This window comes from Dama dama, chromosome 2, assembly GCF_033118175.1.
Source record: "Dama dama isolate Ldn47 chromosome 2, ASM3311817v1, whole genome shotgun sequence".
Classification (NCBI taxonomy): Eukaryota; Metazoa; Chordata; class Mammalia; order Artiodactyla; family Cervidae; genus Dama; species Dama dama.
Genome location: NC_083682.1, coordinates 12,229,758 through 12,252,826, shown reverse-complemented (window position 1 = coordinate 12,252,826; position 23,069 = coordinate 12,229,758). Strand labels below are relative to the sequence as shown.

Here is a 23,069-nt window from a genome sequence, read left to right as displayed (position 1 = left end):
AACCTGCCTTTCTTTATCTCTTTGTCTCCTGTCCTCCATCTCATCTAGCAAAGTAGGAGGACAGGAAGGAGCTGAAGGGGTCACACCCAAATTTGTACCCTTAGGACCTAAGTCTTGCATATTTCTCAGAGAGAAAAAGGGCAACACATATGCTACGTCTACCCATTTTCCTTGTTTTCTACAGAATTGGTCTAATTGTAAAACGGTATTATACTTAAGAGACCCTCCAATTGGCCACCATTTGCTGTCCTCCAATGGATACTGTGGCCATGAAGTATCACATAGGAAGACAAGGTGTGTCTTCTTTAAGCCCTGGGGATCAAATCTATCCCAGTTTTTCAGGATACAGTTCAAAGTAGTGAGGCTGGAATTGTTAGATCCCATCTGTAAGAGAGAAAAAAAGCGACCAGCACCCTCTTTCTACCAGAGGCATTCCTCCCTGCTCTAGATGGGGGTATAGAAAGATTTCACACCAAAGCGTTTCTTTCCTGGTCGAACTTAGTCTGTCCCTTACTGACTCAGGCGACCTACTCATCCCTCCCGGTTCTACCACTGAGATGGGGTAGAGATGCACCAGGGGCAGACCTGATGGCATCCCTTACTGACGTCCAGCTCCTAAGCATTAAAACCTTGATTGCCTCTGATGCCACCCGGGGTGCAATCAGAGTAACCATCCAGAATGCCTCCCAGGCTTAACTGCTGGGGGGGAAATTCCCATCACCTGAGTGCCTGTGTACGACCCTGAGTATATTCCTGACCACAATACAACCGATATGAACATAAAACTGAGAGGTTCCTTCCAAGCCTCACCACACCAATATAAGAGCCTCCTAAGTGTCACCAAACCAGTATAAGAGTCTCCTCTGGCCCACTAAAAGCCAGTATTACCAAAGCAGGGAAAAAAAAAAAAAAAAAAACATTGCAGTTCCAATCTGAGTAACCTTTAACCTCAGAGATGTTCTTGAAGCTAGAGTTCCATCTAGCTTCCAAACTTTGCATGCCTAGCAAGGCTAGGCGCTTCCTGACTACCAATCCAAGTTTGGGTCCAAAGTCATCATACACAGTAACAGCATAGATCACAAGTCCCTTGACAGTCTATGATCCGAAAGATTAGGTTAGTACTTCTAATTCCAAGGAGTTCTGAAATGGTCAAAGAGACCAAAGAGTTTGACCAGAAAGGAGAGTTCAGTCCACACGCTTTGCCCGTTTCTAGTGGGTCCCCCAAAGGAGCTATGGGTGCCTCTTGGCATTGACAGGTCGGCATAAACCCCCAACAGGTATCTGCCATAAGCTGTGTGAGGTCACGATGGACCCGCAGAGCAGGGCTTCATATGTGCTTTGTGCAGGGCGTGTCATTCATTCACACAAGCACACCATAGAATGAGTAAAGTACAGCAGGAAACATGTTCGCTAGGAGAACAAGGAACTAGAGCTCCAAGCATCCTTACCTTATCCTGAAGAATCCCCCCAGGATGAAAATTTGTTGCTGAATCACGCAAAGACATCAGGATTCTTGGACTCCAGAGGAGAAGAATTCAATCCGGGGCCCAAAATGAGGCTTGAACACTCAAAACTTTTGTGTAATAAAGTATAAAGTATAAAAGTATAAAGTATAAAAAAAAGTATAAAGGAGATAGAGAAAACTACTGACATAAGCATCAGAAGGGGGCAGAAAGAGTACCCCCTTGCTAGTGTTAGCCATGGAGTTATATACTCTCTAATTAGTTATTACAGTGAATCAAAAGAATGTCTGGAGGTTGTAAAGACTTCAGTTGACCTACTCCCATAATGTACACCTTAAGATAACAGGATTAGCCAGAAGGTTTTTTTTTTCCCCCCCAGAAACTGTCCTCAAGTAGGATACATTATTGTTATATAATCCTAAGGAATGTAGAGAGACAAAAGAAGTTTGTCCTTTCTTCCTCCTTGAGAATTCCATACCCCTCTCTCCTTGGGGACCTCTGGACTTCCTATCAATCTGCTTAGGAATTGACTCTCTCAACAATATACAGCCTTTACATACTCCTTTCCTGATTTGGAACCAGTCTGTTTTTCCATGTTCAGTTCTATCTGTTGCTTCTTGACCTGCATTCAGATTTCTCAGATGGAAGGTAAGATGGTCTGGTATTCCAATCTCTGTAAGTTTTCCAAAGTTTGTTGTGATCCACAGTCAAAGGCTTTTGCATGGTCAATAAAGCAGAAGTAGGTGTATTTCTGGAATTCTCTTACTTTTTTTCTGATCCAGTGGATGTTGGCAATTTGATCACTGGTTCCTCTGCCTTTTCTAAATCCAGCTTGAACATATAGAATTTCACAGTTCATGTACTGTTGAAGACTTGCTTGGAGAAATTACTTTGTTAGCATGTCAGATGAGTGCAAATGTGTGGTAGTTTAACATTCTCTGAAATCGCCTTTCTTTGGGATTGCAATCAAAATGACCTTTCCAGTCCTGTGGCCACTGCTGAGTTTTCCAAATTTGCTGGCATATTGACTGCAGCACTTTAACTGCATCATTTCTTAGGACTTCAAATAGCTCAACTGCAATCACCCCCACTAGCTTTGCTCGTAGTTACGCTTCTGAAGGTCCCCTTGACTTCGCATTACAGGATGTCTAGCCCTAGGTGAGTTATCACACCATCGTGGTTATCTGGGTTATTAATATCTTTTTTGTATAGTTCTTCTATATATTCTTTCAACCTCTTAACATATTCTCCTTTGCTAGATCCATGCCATTTCTGGCTTTCATTGTGCCCATCTTGCATGTAATGTTCCTTCCCTAGCTCTAATTTTCTTGAGCAGATCTGTGATCTTTCCCATTCTATTGTTCCTCTATTTCTTTGCACTGATCACCTAGGAAGGCTTTTTTTTTTTTTTTTTTTAAATCTCTTCTTGCTATTCTTTGGGCTCTGCATTCACAGGGTATGTCTTTCTTTTCTCTTTTGACTTTTGCTTATATTCTTTCTTAAGTTATTTGTAAGGCCCTCACACAATCATTTTGCCTTTTTGCATCTCATTTTCTTGAGCATGTCTTTGTTGTGGTATGTACAGTTCAAACAACAAGGATAATTGCATCCAGTTCCATTACTTCATGGCACATACAGGGACAAAAAATTGAAACAGTGAAAGACGTTAATTTCCTGGTATCCAAATTCATTGCAGATAGTGACTGCTGCTGTGGGAAAAAAAAAAAAAAAAGACACTTGCTCCTTGGGGCGGGGGGGGGGGGGGGGGAGGATCTATGAAAAACCTTGACAGCATACTAAAATGTAGAGACATTCCTTTACCAGTAACCCTCTGTATAGTCAAAGCTATGTTTTTTTCCATAAGTCGTGGGTGGATGTGAGAGTTGGACCATAAAGAAAGCTGAGTACCAAAGAACTGATGCTTTTGAACTGTCGTGTTGGACAAGACTCTTGAGAGTCACTTGAACTGCAAGGAGATTCAACCAGTCCATCCTAAAGGAAATCAGTCCTGAATATTCTTTGGAAGGACCAATGCTGAAGCTGAACCTCCAATACTTTGACCACCTGATGGGAAGAACTGAATCATTAGAAAATACCCTGATGCTGGTAAAGATTAAAGGCAAGAGGCAAAGGGGAAGACAGAAGATGAAATTGTTGGGTGGCATCACCAACTTGATCAACATGAGTTTGAGAAAGCTGTGGGAGCTGACAATGGACAGGAAACTCTACTGTGCTGCACCCCATGATATAGAAAAGAGTTGGACATGACTGAGAGACTGAACTGAACTGATGTACAGAGGACAATCTGGGAGCAGGTAAAAGTCTTTGGGGAAGGAGGAGGGAACGATTCCTGGATAGCTGACAATGATGGGTCGGCAGGTCGTTTCAAGCTGGAGAAGCAGAAGGAAAGCAACTCTATGCCAGGTGGAGAGAATGGTAAGAGAAAGGCAGGGCGGCAGTGCTGGGATTACCCAGAGGACAAGATCCTTGTTCTCTTAAATTTTATCAATGCTCAATTTTGTTAGATGATTCAAAACATGAGTTTTGTTTAGGAAGTGGTGAGCAATATTCAGTGAAAGGACTGATGCTGAAGATGAAGCTCCAACACTCACACCATCTGCTGTGAATAGCCAGTTCATTGGAAGAGACCCTGATACTATGAAAGATTGTAGGCAGAAGGAGAGGGATCAAAGGGATGATATGGTGAGATGGCATCACCGACTCAATGGACATGAGTTTGAGGAAAAACTACACAAAATAGTGAAGACAGGGAAGCCTGTTCTTTTGCCATACATGTAATCACAAAGAGTCAGACATGACTTAGCAACTGAATAATACCAATGAAAAGAGAGGATCCAGTGAAGCCTCTGGCCCTGGTGGAAGTGGAGAAAGATTTAGGTGGAAGGGGAAGATCCCCATTCTCTGGTGCAGGTCCTTGAATCCAAGGCAAGGAGCACAAGATATTGAATGTGTTACCAAACATTGTTTTCTAAAACAAACAAACAAACAAACAAACGTCTCCTGCAGGAGTGAGAGCTTTGAATGGGATTGTGCTCTAGATTTTACTGAGGGAATGTGGAAGGAAACTGGAGTGGGCTGAGTCTGCAAAAATCAGGTGACCAGCTACTGAAGGGTGAGGCATTTGGTAAACATTCTTCACTAGGTTGAAAACGAATCCAGAAAAACGTCGCTTCTGCAGTGTACATGCCAACGTATCCCTTTGTTGCAGCAGATCACTTCAATGGTATTTTGGGGCAAGTGAGAAATGCACGATGGGTGGTTTGCTTTTGCCAATTCCTGTGGGTAGTTAGTTGACTAAGTGTCTGGTTACTTCACTACATGGTTGCACTCATGCTTTGGAAAGAAAGCTAGATGAGGTCCACACATATTTTGTCATTAAACAGCAAGCATAGGAAGGTTTCTAAGGCAACTGTAGGTACTTTACATAAGGGGCCAAATGGGGGTAGTTTCATTTAACAGGCTGAGGTTGGACTCTACAGGTTGCCATAGTTGTTGCTATGACAAGTAGCCAAAAGAGCTACTTGTTGCTATGCTGGAGATGTGGGAAACTGACAAGAGATCAAAAGCCTTACAACTCTCCGTGCACTGTGTTTTCAGACTAGAAGTAGTTGGCAAGGAAAGGCTGACAGGTAAGGCTGGGAAGGGAGTAGTCTGAGCCAGTAGTCATTAGCTCTTGTTGGAGCCCAGAAAACAGAAGCATCGACTCAGTCAGAATTCTGTGCCATGGTTCAGAAATAGAGGTCATTTGGCTTGAATCAATATTTAGCCTTGGGGATGGGAGCCATAGCCTCTAAACAAAAGATTTCCTTCTCCCCAGGTGAGAGGATAATTCATATTTGTTCCAGACTCAGGAACCCAGAAAACCCTATCAGCACCACTTGTCCTTAGCAGGCACACATGCAATCTAAATGGTGGAATTATCATAATGGTGCCCATTTTCCAGATGAGACAACTGAGGTTAAGGGACTTGTTCAAGTTCACACACCTATACATGTGAATCGCCAAGCAAAACCCCAGTGCAACAGTCCTCAATTTGAGTGTTTTTGTTCCACAACCACTGGGAGTGGTGGGTGGTGATCTGGCACCAATGCTTAGGCAGAAGCAAGCAATATTCAGGCTTAAATTGAAGAAAGTAAGGAAAACCATTAGAACATTCAGCTATGACCTGAATCAAATCCTTAATGATTATATAGTGGAGATGAAAAATAGATTCATGGGATTAGGTCTGGTTGCCTGAAGAACTATGGTTGGAGGTTTGTAACATTGTAGGGAGGTGGTCACCAAAACTATTCCCACAAAAAACAAATATGAGCAGGAAAAGTGGTTGCCTGAGGAGGTCTTAAAAACAGCTGAGAAAATAAGAGAGGTGAAAGGCAAAGGAGAAAGGGCAAGATATACCCAATGGAATGCAGACTTCCAGAGAAAAGCAAGGAGAGATAAGAAAGACTTCGTAAGTGAACAGTGCAAGAATTAGAGGAAAATAATAGAATTGCCAGCATGGCGTGGTATCTCCACATTTATTTCAGGATGATCACTGTCCCAGACGGCCCTTTACTCTCAAGTGATTGGTTCTGTGGGAGACACTGGCCGAGCCACAAGGCTCAGAGCATCTGCAATGGTGTGACATGGCCTGCAGAGGGCAACCTCCCCCGGCAGCAGCCCAGGGGTTCCTGCAAGCTCCAGTTTGAGAACCAACCCTCAGTATTGTCCCCTCACCTTGATGGTGTAACCTTGAGCTGGCAGTGTGTAGTTGATGCCGTTGATGGAGAAGATAATAGAGGGCAGGGTATTGATCACAAAACATGAAACGTAGTGCTGTTAGAGAAAGAGGGAGAGATGTTGCCCTTGGAGATGTTTGTTGTGTGTGGAGACTGGGACTGACCCTGGTGCATGACCTTTCATCTCGGAGCCCTGTGGCTTGGCACTGAGGATCCTCAGGATGTTATTGACCAGTCTTCTTGGGCCAGTGATCAGTGATGTCCCAGTGTCCACAAGGGCCTCAAAGCCACCATTACAGCAAAAATATATCTTCCCATGGAGATCCTGAGAGACAGTGGAACAAAGCGGGCACCACGGTCACTCTGAGTCTCCCCAGAGCTGCCCTCTTCCTGACTGTCTCCTAAACAGCCCTTTGTCTCTTGCCCTGACTCTCTTCATCTGCTCTCGACACGGCACCTCCCTTGACATGCTTGAAGGCAGTTCTTGAATACACCAGGATGTTTTGTACATTGATACAAGCTGGTCTTCCTTCCTAGAAGTCTCCCCTCCCCTTTGACTAGCAAAGTTCTTCTCATCTTGCAGATTCCAGCTTAATTGTATTGTTTTCAAGGAAGACTTTCCCCCGGAGTTTATCAGTCTCCTCTCTTGGTCACTCTCTCTAGACCCTTCCTCACATCTAGCATGTACCAAAGTCAATTCACTAAGTGTGTGTGTCATTTCTGTGCATCTGCCTTCTTAGATGTGAGGGCGAGTTTTATTTTCATTGCCTCCCTAAAGTGCCTGGCACACAGTGGATGCCCAATGTTTGTCTGTTCAATAAGTGAATGAAGACTGTGAAAATAATGAGAAACATCTAGAGAGCTGTATCTGGTGGGGAACAAATAATGGATCAAACACAGAGTGAAGATGGAGATTTTCAGGGGCAGCAGATTCTCATAGTAAGAGGAGAGAGGGGTTCCTCTGGGAGAGGGTGTCTCCCAGCACTGCTCCTACAACCAGCTCAGACCCTGAGACCCTGGCCAGGAAATACATGACTAGCCCATGGAAATGCCAAATGACAGGTCAGCATTTGTCTGAAGGTATCATACAGAATCCTATCAGTTACTGAATCTTGTCCTCAGGTCACTCCTGGATTCCATTTTCCTGATTCTCTCAGTTATAGCCCCTGCCCCACTCTGTGCCCAGGGACGTGGGGTGCCTTTTTTATTAGTTGCTTTCACATCTTAAGACTGCAGCCAACTTCTCTCCACTGCTGGGTAGCTTCTCCATAAGGAGAACAGTTTTCCCCATTTTCTCAGGACTTTCCCTGTTTTTAAACTGATATTTATCTGTACTGAGAACATGCTTGGCCCCAGGCAGCCCTGGACAGTTGGTCATCTTATAGCGCTGTCCAGGCTGGTGAAATCCTCCCTTATCCTGTTCACCACAATGCAGAGTCCTCTGACCATGTTCCCTGCCTCAAAGGGCAGCGGGTGCAACGCTCTCCCAGCTGCACAGACCTCTCTGGACCCTGTGAGGACCGTGGTCAGAGCCCTGGTCAGGAGGCCTGGGGATTATGAATCTATGCACTGCTTGTGTATCTGTATGCTTGCATGTTTGTTTGTATGTGTGTTTGTATGTGTCTCTGTGTCTCTGACTAGCTATGCATGTTTATGTGTGTCTCTGCGTATGTGTGTATGTGTCTGCTTGTGTGTTTCCATATGTCTGTGTGTCTGTCTGCATCATTGTGGATGGTATATATATTTGTGTGACTATATGTCTGAGAATCCATTTGAGTATGTCTGCCTGTGTCCATGTACTAATGTGGAGCATCCCTTGGGCTGACCCTCAGAGGGAGAGACTTTCCAGTCCATGTGTACATGCCAGTCACCTGCTTTGATCAATGGTACCCAGTTGAGCGCTCCCTGGTAGTAGGATTCATCCACTCCACCAAACATCACCACACTCCCCTCTGGCTTGCTTCTGTAGAGAGAAGACTGGGGGGGGGGGGAGGGGTGGTATCCTTGGAAGACTGTAACAACAGCACTGTCTGAGAGCTTTGCTTCTCCACCCATTAGGCCCTAATAAGGTTCTCCTTGACAGATGCAGAAACCGAGGCTAGGAGCAATTGAGAACCAGACTGAGATCGGTTACTGGCTAATGAGTGGCACAGATGAGGTTAGAAGCTGAGTCACCTGGCTGGGCTCCACCCACTATATCTTCTGAAGATGCCCTGGACCTCCTCTAACATGAGTGCTCAGACACTCTCAGAGGACAGGGTGCTGAAGCATTTTGGCTTTCCCCTTGTCCATTTTGTCATTTTTCATGAAAATCAAGGCCTGGGAGTGCTAAGGGTGTGGGATCAGGTCACCCAGAGTTGGCTCCAATGGCCTGTGACCTCCACTGTCTAAAGGGCCCCAAACTCAGAAGGGACCCCACCTCTGCTCTTGTGTCTTGAAATGCCTAACATTTCTTGAACAACGGGTCTCATATTTTGTTTTGTGTCCCACACTTTCGTTTCTCACTGGCTCCTGCAAATTGGGTAGCTGGTCCTGGGCTCACAGTGAAATGCTTATGAGAAAGGAAAGATATCCACCATCCTTCTCCTTCCATATCAAATCCATAAGCAAATCCTAATGCATTTCCCATCAACTTGTTTCCTGTTGACTTCCATTAGTTTTCCTCCTCACTCATCCCCCTAGACCAAGGTACTGATCTTCAGCCCAGGAGCAGGGTTATGTTCCAATCAAACATTATTTATAAAAGCCAGTGGTGAAGCCAGGTAGAGCCCTGGGACCACGGTTATCCTGGATTAGATTATCTCTCAGGATACTTCTTTATCAAGTTTTCTATAAATTTCCTACAACTGAAAGGAAATTACAGCTAATTTGGATAAACGAATTGTCCATCTCATACTTACTTGTTCAGGTAGAAGGCAAAAACAGACTCAGAAACAGCACCTTGATTCTTCAGGTTGTCAAAGATGGGGATGCATCCAGTGAGAGATATGTTGGGGTAGCTCAAGCCCAAGACGCCATCAAAAGGCTTTCCCTTAAACCCAGAATGATTCACGTTTAGAATAAAAGGCTGGTCAGTACTTACAAGTTCCCCAATCTGTGGGAGAGAAGAGTGATCCCACTTACAGATATGTGAAGTGGGGCTAGGACTGGGCTGGGGTGCATTGGCATTAAATCCTCAGAGAATAATTGAGGCTGGTATGTGTCTTCAGTGGACCTCATGCGTTTAGACCAAACTGGGAGGGGAATTTGGGTTCCATTGGAGAGAGGCTGTGAATTTTAAAACATCTGCCCCTCTGAAAAAAACCACCTGAGTGAATCAAATTGGCCTCATGGCTTCTGTACAGGTGGGGCAACCAAGAGTCAAGCCAGGACCCATCGGTGCCCCCTTGTGGACAAAATGCGCCGAGAGCAAGTTAGCCTTCTCTTTGGCATCACTGTGACCTAGTGAAAGGCATGGACTGCATTCTCTGTAAGGTACTGTGGATTCTGCATCTGTCCAGGAAGACAGAAGCCGAAAACACGTTCTTGCTTGCAGGGATCTATGAAATTACTGCCTGGGGATTCACTTTTGGGGATATGTGTGTCTTTGTGTGAGTGTGTATGAGAGAGAAAGAGAGAGGGGGGAACTACTGAAGTAGTTGGGGGTGGGGGGGAAGGCCATAAGTTTTGTTGGACACTCAAAGGCCCACCAGAGTGAGAAGTAAATTATCAGGTCCCCTAAATTATCAGGCCTCCAGTTTCCCAGTTTGGATACCTGAAGCCCTTGACTGCACAGAGGGTCCCCAGATCAGTTTTATCCTGTCCCCAAACACCCCACAGCAAATTCAGTCCTGAAAAGCCAGCCGAGCTCCACTGTTTACCACATGTGTGTCCTCACCAAGGCCCTTGCTGTCTGCACCTAAGGTTCCTCATATGTCTCATGAGCTAATCAGAGTAACTGCTGTGTGGGGTTGTTTCAGGACTAAACCACTTATCACCTGAAAGTGCCTGGAACAGCCGGAGAATATAAAAGTGTGTGCTTGTCCCCCTCTTCTCACTCCCAGCAAAATGAACCTTGAACTGCTCATGGGTAGAGATGCTGCAAGTCCCCATCTCAAGCCACTCTCTTGGTTAGCTAATCTGAGTGCTCATGTGTCACCATGGGCACTGCCTCCCCAGGGACAGGATCTTGTGTGTAAAATGGCCAATATCTATGGGAGTTAGGCTAGGAGGGTCCTGTCAGAGGGTCCTGCATCTGTTTTGCTAGAGGTGACCATTTCATTTGACCAGTATTTTCTAATATGCTTATCTCTCAGGATGGCATGAGCATTCTTGAAGACAAAATAAGCCCCTTTTCTAAGCTAAAAACAGTAAAAACAGTGTTAGATACTTATGGCCTTACATGGAATACGGGTTCAGTAACTTTTTACAGCTGTGGTTCTTGCATCTCTGGAAACTGAATTCCTCGGCCTGGGGATTCACAATTGATTTGCCATTGGTTGTACCATTTGATCAGTGGGGGTTCACTCTTCATCTGTAACTGATTGACTCACTTATTTCAGAAGGAACAATCTCCCTCAAACTAATGACACATCTTTGACACAGAAATGGATATTTACCTACCACCTGGGAATTGTCGGGCCCAGTCACAAAGACCAACAGTTGAGGATGAGAGTGTGTTCTCCTCTGGGTGTGGTCCCTGTTTTCCAGTGTTTCTGCCTCCGGCAGGAACCCCAGCCCCACATCCCACCTGGCATCTCCAGATGAGCCCCGGTGCTAGGCTAGAGCACGAGGGAGTACTGTGGAGCACCATCCTCTGAAAATACTCACATCCTCGATGTTTCTCAGGGGGTGAGTAGCTATATTTGAGCCAAGAGAAGAAGTCAGGTACAGTCTGTAAGCATGTTCCTTCAGGAAAATGTTCAGCATGTTTTTTTTCACTGTGGGTTTTTCTCATGATCTTCATTCTCGTTATAGGTATTCTTTACCGAGCATTTGACAAAGAAAACAAAGAAGAAGCTACAATTACCTGTCAGTGTTCAGGTAAAACTGTGGTTGTAATGGCCCTGTGTATTTTCTAATCATTTTTATGAGGCACACTATTATCAGAATTTTATTCATATACCATGGCAAAGACATAGGTTTGATTACAGGTTCTGTTCTGCAATCTGGGATAAGCCATATGACCATGTGGTTTCTCAGTCTCCCCCTCGGTAAAATGGTGGAATGTAACAATACAAACCCTCCAAATAGAATATCTTGGGGATAAGTGAAGTGATGGATATAAGGTACCTGATAAATAGGAAGTCTCAACAATGATAGCCATTAGCATCGCTGGTGCCATCGCACTGTATCCTTCTCATAGAACCTCAAGGAAGGAGGTAGAAGGGCAACTCGTGCTATTTTACAATGGAACTATTTGAAATGCAAGGGGTTACTGAGTTGGCTGTGGTCACACTGCTTTTCAGGTATAAAACTGAATATAAATCAGTGTATCTTTCTCCAAGCTGAAAGAGAAGAGGGAGCTGAAAGAAGAATCCAGGAGACAGGGAACAAGTAAGGGAAATTCAGGGGCTCAAGAAGGAAGGATGAGTTAAATGAAAAATTAAAAAAGAAAAAAAAAAACAACAACAACACAGAGAGAAATACACTCACAGAGAATTCCAAAGAGATGGAGAGGTAAATGATAGTGATACAGAGATGCAGACATAGACATATACACACTGAAGTAGACAGGGAACAAAGAGGACTTGTTGAATAAAATGTAGAAAAGTGCTATTCCACAGGACCACTCCTACATCTGCATAGACTGTACACTGAACAGTTGTAAGGAGTTGAATTTTCAATAGGTCATGACTGGACACCAAGAGATGTGCAACCATGCAAATCTACACCAAAACCCTTGGGATCCACACTTCCTAAAGCAAGGTACTTATCAATAAGGGTTGAACTTTAAGACTGTCAGGGAAATATTCCATTCCCATCTAAACCTGATGGGTGGAAGAATAATCAGATGAAAAGAAAAATCCGACACAGGAAGATGATGCAGCTTACAGTCCCCATACTTACTTGACTATGCACTCTGAGAAAACCACCAGCCTGAGGAGTACAAGCCACTTCATGCTTCTTTCCTGGCTCCACGTACTCGGGGAAGTTCGGGTTCTTAGCATGTAGTGGTGACCAGGAGCCCCTAGTTATATATGCTCTGACTTACCCAATTTTCCCCTTTACACTACTAATAGATCTGATAAAAACACAAAGCTTTTGATAAAATCCAGACCTTCTTCAGTGTCCTCGGTAAGTGGACTTTGAAGCTTCTCAGAACACAAACAATTGAACTGTAATATCTTCCTTGAAGCTTGGCTGGAAAATCAAACTGATCTGCATGGACATCTAAGGAGACAGAGAACCTTGCCTACTTAGAGAAAAATCTGCTAAGAACTTCATGAAAATGGTAACGAGGGGCCATACTCGACATTCGTGGTTTCATGTCATCTTCCTAGACACTTCATGAGATGTGCATTGCTGTCTTCATTGGAGAGGAGATTGCTAGGAGGATAAGTTGTCAAATGGCAAAGTGAAGACTTCAGGGACAGCCCAGGGACATGCAACTAGCCTTAGGTAGTGGGTCTAATGGCAGAGATCAGGGGCACCTGTGATGTCAGTCTGAATCAAAGATTTAAGGTAGAGCATTAGTTCTATTGCATGGGTTTCAGTATTGGAAAAATTGTCATATTCATCCACAAGATATTTTATATCATCCATCAAACGTACAAGGAAGAACTGTGTGCTGGCTTCTAGGTTAAAGGATTCAAAATCAAAGTTGATCAAAATAAAAGTAGTCTTTATCTTAAGAGAGCCAGCAGTCTAGTCCTCACAAACTCATGGCCCCAGGAGCCAAGAGAAATGATAATAGGACTAGGTGGTGATGCTGGATCCTGACCCCTGGGAGCAGCCTTTCCTCCACTTCAATGATGCTGATAAGCAGGCCAGTTGGCCATGTTTTCATGAGAATCAGAAGGTTGGATATTTATGTACAATCTACTGCTTATAATGTTAGCAACTAATTTGTTTTTTTGTTTGTTTGTTTGTTTGTTTTTGAAAAAACAGTGGGAACGAAATATCCACAATGATGTGCTGGAATCAGCCTTCAGTCTCTGCAGGTTTTTATTTCCAGCCTAGTCTTGGGAGTGCAGTGGGGACAGTATTTAAGTTGGTCGATTTAAAAAGAGATTGAATGCATACTGAACATGTTTGTTTCCTTTCTATTTATAAAGAAAGATCATACAAACCAACAAATTTAACTGCTAAAGATAAATGGATATATTTCTAATATAATTTCTCCCATAGGGTCTATACCATGAAAATTTTTGTCTGTGAAAGCAAACATACAAAATAATGATAATAATAATAATTTTGAAAGGTCTTCCCAATCAAAGAAGGCAAAAGAGCTATGGCAGCCAAAGTAAAGACAGTCGTGTTTAATGATTCATCCCGGACTGCCAGGGCCTGTTCCTACATGAGATCTATCCAGGCCTCTCACTTGAATACAACAGAAGCCTCCCCTGTTGCCAGGTGTATGTAGGTGGGGCACTGTGTCTTAATCCTCATTTTTGCATATTGTTTAATTCAGTTTTGGTGGTTAAAATCCCAACAGGGGGAATACGATGTCACTGAAAAATGACACACATATATGCCCTTTGAACTATGGCCTTGGAGAAGACTTTTTTTTTCATTTATTTTTATTAGTTGGAGGCTAATTACTTTACAAATTGTGGTGGTGTTTGCCATACATTGACATGAGTCAGCCATGGATTTACATGTGTTCCCCATCCCGATCCCCCCTCCCTCCTCCCTTTCCATCCCATCCCTCTTGGTCTTCCCAGTGCACCAGCCCTGAGCACTTGTCTCATGCATCCAACCTGGGCTGGTGATCTGTTTCACCCTGTTTCAATGCTATTCTCTCAGAATATCCCACCCTTGCCTTCTCTCACAGAGTCCAAATGTCTGTAGTATACATCTGTGTCTCTTTTGCTGTTTGCATATAGGATTATCGTTACCATCTTTTTATATTCCATATATATGTGTTAGTATACTGTATTGGTGTTTACATTTCTGGCTTACTTCACTCTGTATAATGGGCTCCAGTTTCATCCATCTCATTTGAACTGATTCAAATGAATTATTTTTAATGGCTGAGTAATATTCCATAATGCATATGTACCATAGGTTCCTTATCCATTCATCTGCTGATGGGCATCTAGGTTACTTCCATGTCCTGGCAATTATCTACAGTGCTGCGATGAACATTGGGGTGCATGTGTCTCTTTCATATCTGGTTTCCTTGGTGTGTATGACCAGGAGTGGGATTGCTGGGTCATATGGCAGTTCTATTTCCAGTTTTTTAAGGAATCTCCACAATGTTCTCCATAGAGGCTGTACTAGTTTGCATTCCCACCAACAGTGTAAGAGGGTTCCCTTTTATCTACACATTCTCCAGCATTTATTGCTTGTAGACTTTTGGATAGCAGCCATCCTGACTGGCATGTAATGGTACCTCATTGTGGTTTTGATTTACCTTTCTCTGATAATAAGTGATGTTGAACATCTTTTCATGTGTTTGTTAGCCATCTGTATGTCTTCTTTGGAGAAATGTCTGTTTAGTTCTTTGGCCCATTTTTTGAATGGGTCATTTATTTTTCTGGAATTGAGCTGCAGGAGTTGCTTGTATATTTTTGAGATTAATCCTTTGTCTATTGCTTCGTTTGCTATTATTTTCTCCCATTCTGAAGGCTGTCTTTTCACCTTGCTTATAGTTTCCTTTGTTGTGCAAAAGCTTTTAAGTTTAATTAGGTCCCGTTTGTTTATTTTTGCTTTTATTTCCAATATTCTCGGAGGTGGCTCATAGAGGATCCTGCTGTGATTTATGTCGGAGAGTGTTTTGCCTATGTTCTCCTCTAGGAGTTTTATAGTTTCTGACCTTACATTTAGATCTTTAATCCATTTTGGGTTTATTTTTGTGTATGGTGTTAGAAAGTGTTCTAGTTTCATTCTTTTACATGTGGTTGACCAGTTTTCCAAGCACCATTTGTTAAAGAGTTTGTCTTTTTTCCATTGTATATCCTTGCCTCATTTGTCAAAGATAAGTTGTCCATAGGTACGTGGATTTATCTCTGGGCTTTCTATTTTGTTCCATTGTTCTATATTTCTGTCTTTGTGCCAGTACCATACTGTCTTGATGACCGTGGCTTTGTAGTAGAGTCTGAAGTCAGGGAGTTTGATTCCTTCAGTTCCATTCTTCTTTCAAATTACTTTGACTATTCGAGGTTTTTTGTATTTTCATACAAATTGTATAATTATTTGTTCTAGTTCTGTGAAGACTTGATAGGGATTGCATTTAATCTATAGATTGCTTTGGGTAGTATAGTCATTTTGACAAAATTGATCCTTCCAATCCATGAACACGGTATATTTCTCCATCTGTTTGTGTCCTCTTTGTTTTTTTTCATCAATGTTTTATAGTTTTCTATGTATAGGTTTAGTTTCTTTAGGTAGATATACTCCTAAGTATTTTATTCTTTTTGTTGCAATGATAAATGGTATTGTTTCCTTAATTTCTCTTTCTGTTTTCTCATTGCTAGTATATAGCAATGTAAGGGATTTCTGTGTGTTAATTTTATATCTTGCAACTTACTATATTCATTGATTAGCTCTAATTTTCTGGTAGAGTCTTTAGGGTTTTCTATGTAGAGGATCATGTCATCTGCAAACAGTGAGAGTTTCACTTCTTCTTTTCCTATCTGGATTCCTTTTATTTCTTTTTCTGCTCTGACTGCTGTGGTCAACACTTCCAAAACTATGTTGAATAGTAGTGGTGAGAGTGGGCCCCCTTCTCTTTTTCCTGACTTTAAGGGAAATGCTTTCAATTTTCCCCCATTGAGGAAAATGTTTGCTGTGTGTTTGTCATATATAGCTTTTATTATGTTGAGGTATGTTCCTTCTCTTCCTGCTTTCTGGAGAGTTTTAATCATAAATGAATGTTGAATTTTGTCAAAGGCTTTTTCTGTATCTATTGAGATAATCACATGGTTTTTTATCGTTCAGTTTGTTAATGTGGTGTATTGTTTGATTTGCAGATATTAAAGTATCCTTGCATTCCTGGGATAAAGCCCACTTGTTAATGTGGTGTATTGTTTGATTTGCAGATATTAAAGTATCCTTGCATTCCTGGGATAAAGCCCACTTGGTCATGATGTATGATCTTTTCAACATGTTTTTGGATTCTCTTTGCTAAAATTTTGCTAAGGATTGTTGTGTCTATGTTCATCAGTGATATTGGCCTGTACTTTTCTTTTTTTTTTTTTTTTTATGACATCTTTGTCTGGTTTTGGTATTAGGGTGATGGTGGCCTCATAGAATGAGTTTGGAAGTTTGCCTTCTTCTGCACGTTTCTGGAAGATTTTGAGTAAGATAGGTGTTAGCTCTTCTCTAAATTTTTGGTGGAATTTAACTGTGAAGTCATCTGGTTCTGGGCTTTTGTTTACTGGAAGATTTCTAATTACAGTTAGGATTTCTGTGCTTGTGATGGGTCTGTTAAGATTGTCTATGTCTTCCTGGTTCCGTTTTGGAAAGTTATACTTCTCTAAGAATTTGTTCATTTCTTCCAAGTTGTTTATTTTATTGGCATATAGCTGCTGGTAGTAGTCTCTTATGATCCTTAGTATTTCAGTGTTGACCTTTGTGATCTCTCCATTTTCATTTCTAATTTTGTTGATTTGGTTCTTTTCCTTTTGTCTCTTGAAGAGTCTGGCTAACGGTTTGTCAATTTTATTTATCTTTTCAAAAAACCAACTTTTAACTTTTTTTTTTTTTTTTTTTGCTATGGTCTCTTTTGTTTATTTTGCATTTATTTCTGCCCTAATTTTAAGATTTATTTCCTTCTACTAACCCTGGGGTTCTTCATTTCCTCCTTCTCTAGTTGCTTTAGGAGTAGAATTAGGTTTTTATTTAATTTTTTCTTGTTTCTTGAGGTTAGCCTGTATTGCTATGAACCTTCCCCTTAGCACTGCTTTTACAGTGTCCTATAGGTTTTGGGTGGTTGTGTTTCCATTTTCATTCGTTTCTATGCATATTTAATTTCTTTTTTGATTTCTTCTATGACTTGTTGGCTATTCAGAAGCGTGTTATTTAGCCTTGATATGTTGGAATTTTTAATAGTTGTTTTTTTTTTTTTTTTTTCCCTGTAATTGAGATCTAATGTTACTGCATTGTGGTCAGAAAAGATGACTGGAATGATTTCAGTTTTTTTTGAATTTACCAAGGCTAGATTTATGGCCCAGGATGTGATCTATCCTGGAGAAAGTTCCGTGTGTCTTGAGAAAAAGGTTAAATTGATTGTTTTGGGGTGACATGTCCTATAGATATCAATGAGATCTAGCTGGACCATTGTGTCATTTAAAGTTTGTGTTTCCTTGTTAATTTTCTGTTTAGTTGATCTATTCACAGGTGTGAGTGTGGTATTAAAGTCTCCCACTATTATTGTATTATTTTTAGTTTCCCCTTTCATTCTTGTTAGCATTTACCTTACATATTATGGTGTTCCTATGTTGGGTGCGTATATTTTTATAATTGTTATAACTTCTTGGATTTATCCTTTGATCATTATGTAGTGTCCTTTTTTGTCTCTTTTCACAGCCTTTATTTTAAAGTCAATCTTATCTGATATGAGTATTGTGACTCCTGCTTTCTTTTAGTCTCCATTTGTGTGAAATATTTTTTTTCCAGCCCTTCACTTTCAATCTGTATGTGTCCCTTGTTTTGAGGTGGGTCTCTTGTAGACAGCATATATAGGGGTCTTGCTTTTGGATCCATTCAGTCAGTTTTTGTCTTTTGGTTGGGGCATTCAACCCGTTTACATTTAAGGTTAATTACTGATAAGAATGGTCCCGTTGCCATTTGCTTTGTTGTTTTGGGTTTGCGTTCATACAACCTTTCTGTGTTTCCTGTCTAGAGAAGATCCTTTAGCATTTGTTGAAGAGATGGTTTGGTGGTGCTGAATTCTCTCAACTTTTGCTTGCCTGTAAAGCTTTTGAATTATCCTTCATATCTGAATGAGATCCTTGCTGGGTACAGTAATATGGGTTGTAGGTTATTCTCTTTCATTACTTTAAGTATGTCCTGCCTTTCCTTTCTGGCCTGAAGAGTTTCTATTGAAAGATCAGCTGTTATCCTTATGGGAATCCCCTTTGTGTGTTATTTGTTTTTTCTCCCTTGCTGCTTTTCATATTTGTTCTTTGTGTTTGATATTTGTTAATTTGATTAATATGTGTCTTGGGGTGTTTCACCTTGGATTTATCCTGTTTGGGACTCTCTGAGTTTCTTGGACTTGTGTCACTATTTCCTTCCTCATTTGGGGGACGTTTTCAGCTATTATCTCCTCAAGTATCTTCTCACAGCCTTTCTTTTTGTCCTCTTCTTCTGGGACTCCTATGATTGAATGTTGGGGCATTTCACATTGCCCAGCAGTCCCTGAGTTTGTCCTCATTTTTTGCTGTTGTTGTTTTATTCTTTTTTTTTTTTTTTCCCTCTCTGCTTCATTTATTTCCACCATTTTATCTTCTACCTCACTTATCCTATCTTCTGCCTCCATTATTCTACTCTTGGTCCCCTCCAGAGTGTTTTTGATCTCATTTATTGCATTATTCATTTTTAATTGACTCTTTTTTATTTCTTCTAGGTCCTTATTAAACATTTCTTGCGTCTTCTCAATCCTTGTCTCCAGGCTATTTATCTGTCACTCTATTTTGTTTTCAAGATTTTGGATCATTTTTATTTTCATTATTCTAAATTCTTTTTCAGTTAGATTCCCCTTCTCCCCCTCTTTTGATTTGCTTTGTGGCCATTTTTCATGTTCCTTTACCTGTTGGGTATTTCTCTACCTTTTCATCTTATATAGACTGCTGTGTTTGGTGTGGCCTTTCTGTATTCTGGTAGTCTGTGGTTCCTTTTTATTGTGAAGGTTTCACCCAGTGGGTGGGCCTGGACGTTTGGCTTGTCGAGGTTTGCTGGTTAGGGAAGCTTGCTTTGGTGTTCTGGTGGGTGGAGCTGGATTTCTTCTCTTTGGAGTGCATTGGAGTGCCCAGTAATGAATTTTGAGATGCGTCTATGTGTTTGGTGTGACTTTGGGCAAGCTGTATATTGATACTCAGGGCTATGTTCCTGTGTTGCTGGAGAATTTCTGTGGTATGTCTTGCTCTGGAACTTATTGGCTCTTGGGTGGTGGTTGGTTTCAGTGTAGGTATGGAGGCTTTTGGATGATCTCTTATTATTTAATGTTCCCTGTAGTCAGGAGTTCTCTGGTGTTCTATGTTTTGGGCTTAAGTCTCCTGCCTCTGGATTTCAGTCTTATTCTTCCTGTAACCTCAAGACATCTCCATCCATACAGCACTGATAATAAAACATCTAGGTTAATGGTGAAAGGGTTCTCCACAGTGAGGGACACCCAGAGAGATTCACAGAGTTACATGAAGAAGAGGAGAGGGAGGAAGGAGATAAAGGTGAGCAGGAGGAGAAAAGGGAGGATTGACGAGAGGAGAGACATATCTAGGTTGTACTCTGTTCCCTAAGTGTTCTCTGCAGCCCAGGACACCCACAGAGAGTCACTTATTTGGATTGAGAAGAAAAGGGGGAGGGAGGAAATAGAGGTGATCTGGGGGAGAAAAAGGAGGGTTAAAAGGGGGAGAGAGTGATCAAACCAGTAATCACACTCCTGAGTAAAAATGGGTATTAAAGGTTGGATTCTTAAATGTCCAAAATTGATATCAAATACTGAAAAGCAAAGATTAAAAATCTAGAGTAGAGTTTAGACTCTAAAAAATACAATATTAAAAAACAAAACACAAAATTTTAATAAACATATATGAAGTTCCCTTTAAAAATAGGGTCCTGTGAAACAGATTGCCAGTCCAAGTTGGATACATGAGACAAGTGCTTGGGGCTGGTACACTGGGATGACCCAGTGGGATGGGATTGGGAGGAAGGTGGGAGGGGGGTCCAAGATGAGGAGCACATGTAAATCCATGGCTGATTCATGTCAATGTGTGGGAAAAACCACTACAATATTGTAAAGTATTTAGCCTCCAACTAATAAAAATTATTGTGAAAAAAAATAAATAAAAATAAACATAGGGTCCTTTTTTTTGGCCAGGTTATAGTGCCTTATAAAAATGAAAATTAAGGAGCAATAGATGAGTAATAGAGGACTGTAAAAAAAAAAGAAAGATTTTTTTTTTAATTAAAAAAATAAATGTAGTAAAAATGTATCTTGAAATTTCTCTGGAGTTTTGCAGACAGTGTGGGTTCAGTTCAGTTTCAGATAGCTCCTTGTTCCAGCTTACACTTCTCAATATCTATAGGCCCCTTCCAGTAAAGTCAGTGTTACCTACAGGGATTTTAATCCATTTCACCTGTCACTTCTGAGGCGGTTCCCTTTGTTTATTTGGCTTCAGTATCTAATTTCCACCCTGACACAAGTGGCTGGAGGTGGTATCTTGTTTAGGTTCGCTGTTCAGTCATGCTGTGGGGAGGGAGGGGCACTGCAGACAAATATCACTGGCGTGTGTGGGGAGTACTTGCAATGTTCCAGCCACACTGGGTTTGCCCCCGCTCACCGTGTGTGTGCTTTCCCCATCTACACTGCTCTGGCTCCAGTCTGCTCTACAGGGAGTGGGCCCTGAGTTGCGTGCACTTCCTTGGCCTAAGCCACTCAGGTTCAGGTTCTTAGCTACTCCACAAAGGCCCAGACTCGGTTGGACCTGCGTTTTGTGCCTTCCCCATTCCGGCAGCTCAGACAACCAAGAGCTTGATGACCCCACTCTGCCCGGGTGTAGCGCATCTTATTCCCTCTGTGGTCTCAGCCTCACTTCCCAGGCACGCCGGTCAGGTGCGCCTTGTGTCTCTTCTGGGGAGCTGATTTCTGGCTGCGACCCTCCCAGTGGATGTCAACCATCCAGAATCTCAGGAAGCTTTGGAAGCCTGTTTGCAGTCTGGTAGGGGATGCCGTCACTGGGGCCGAGTTTTCCCCTTTACCCTCTCTCCTGCCTCCTGCCTCTGGTGGGGGATTGGCCCGTCTGAAGCCGGCTAGGTCATCTCTGGTATTGGCTCAGTCCTTTTCTCTTGGAACGGGTGAGTAGTGCCTAAGCTAGGACTTTTTCCAGGTTATTTCTCTCTCTCTTGCTATTCCACAGTTTAAGTTGCCATCTCTTGTTAGCTCCTTCAGGTTGCCCTCAGGGCTTTCAGGCCCGGTGCTTCCCCTAAGCAATGCCACCACCCGCTCTGCTCCATTCAGCCCCCACTTGCTGGTGGTGGATGCGAGCATCTGGGGTACTTTTCTGCTGGGAGTTGTTTGTACACATGTAATCTGTGGGCTTTATTTATTTTTCCTCCCAGTTAGGTTGCCCTCCGAGATTCAAAAGCTTCCCCCAGACCCGCCGGTGAGAGGGTTTCCTAGTGTTTGGAAACTTCCTCTATTAAGACTTCCTTCCAGGGATGTATCTCTGTCCCTACTCTATTGTCTCTCTTTTTATCTTTTATATTTTGCCCTACCTCCTTTCAAAGTTAATGGGCTGCTTTTCTGGGTGTCTGATGTCCTCTGCTAGAGATCAGAAGTTGTTTTGGGGAGTTTGCTCAGCATTCAAATGATCTTTTGATGAATTTGTGGGGGAGAAAGTGGTCTCCCCATCCTATTCCTGTGCCATCTTATCTTCTCCCTCTGGAGAAGACGCTTGAGAGTCCCTTGGACTGCAACGAGATCAAACCAGTCCACCCTAAAGGAAATCAGTCCAGAATATTCACTGGAAGAACTGATGCTGAAGTTGAAGCTCCAATTATTTGCCCACCTGTTGGGAAGAACTGACTAATTGGAAAAGACCCTGATGTAAGGAAATAATGAAGGCAGGAGGAGAGGGGAAGGCAGAGGATGAGATGGTTGGATGACATCACCAACTCGATGGACATGAGCTTGAGCAAGCTCATGTTAGTTATGGATAAGGAAGTTAGTGATGGATAAGGAAGCCTGGCATGCTGCCATCCATGGCGGTGCAAACAGACTGACAAGACTGAAGGACTGAACTGAGCTGAACAAATTGAGAACAAACACTAATAAATCTAATTAAATCAAGTTGGTGACTAGCTGCATATAACAACACATTATTTAAGTGGCTTTAAAATTCAGGCTTATGACTACATTCAGAGTGGAATATCTTCTAAGGAAAAACAAAAACACTGCCCATCAAAAACTAAACCAAAGAAAACTAAAAGAAAAAAAGGAAAGAAATATGAAACTATATTCAACAGCTTCAATTCTGTTCAGTCACTCAGTCATGTCCAGCTCTTTGTTAGCCCACGAACTGCAGCTTGCCAGGACTCCCTGTCCATCACCAATTCGTGGAGTCCTCACGAGCTCATATTCATTGAGTCAGTGATGCCATCCAACCATCTCATCCTCTGTCATCCCCTTCTCCTCCTGCCCTCAATCTTTCCCAGCATCAGGGTCTTTTCAAATGAGTCAGCTCTTCGCATCAGGGGGCCAAAGTATTGGGGTTTCAGTCTCAGCATCAGTTCTTCCAGTGAACATTCACAACTGATTTCCTTTAGGATAAACTGGTTGGATTTCCTTGCAGTCCAAGGGACACTCAAGAGTCTTCTCCAACACCACGGTTCAAAAGCATCAATTCTTTGGCTCTCAGCTTTCTTTATGGTCCAAATCCCACATCGATACATGACCACTGGAAAAACTATAGCCTTGACTAGACGGACCTTTCTTGACATAGTAATTTCCCTGCTTTTCAATATGCTGTCTAGGTTGGTCACAACTTTCCTTCCAAGGTGT

General features: G+C 42.2%; 1 protein-coding gene across 1 annotated transcript in view; it reads right to left on the bottom strand.

The window, feature by feature from the left end:
* LOC133067899 (pregnancy-associated glycoprotein 1-like) overlaps nt 1–23,069 on the bottom strand; it is an 87,453-nt gene that overhangs the window by 34,995 nt on the left and 29,389 nt on the right. Inside the window, exons 5-6 of the mRNA XM_061158920.1 lie at nt 9,103–9,296; nt 8,045–8,165 (exon numbers count right to left, since the gene is read on the bottom strand). Coding sequence (XP_061014903.1) covers nt 8,045–8,165; nt 9,103–9,296 — 315 coding nt within the window. The remainder of the gene's footprint in view (nt 1–8,044; nt 8,166–9,102; nt 9,297–23,069) is intronic.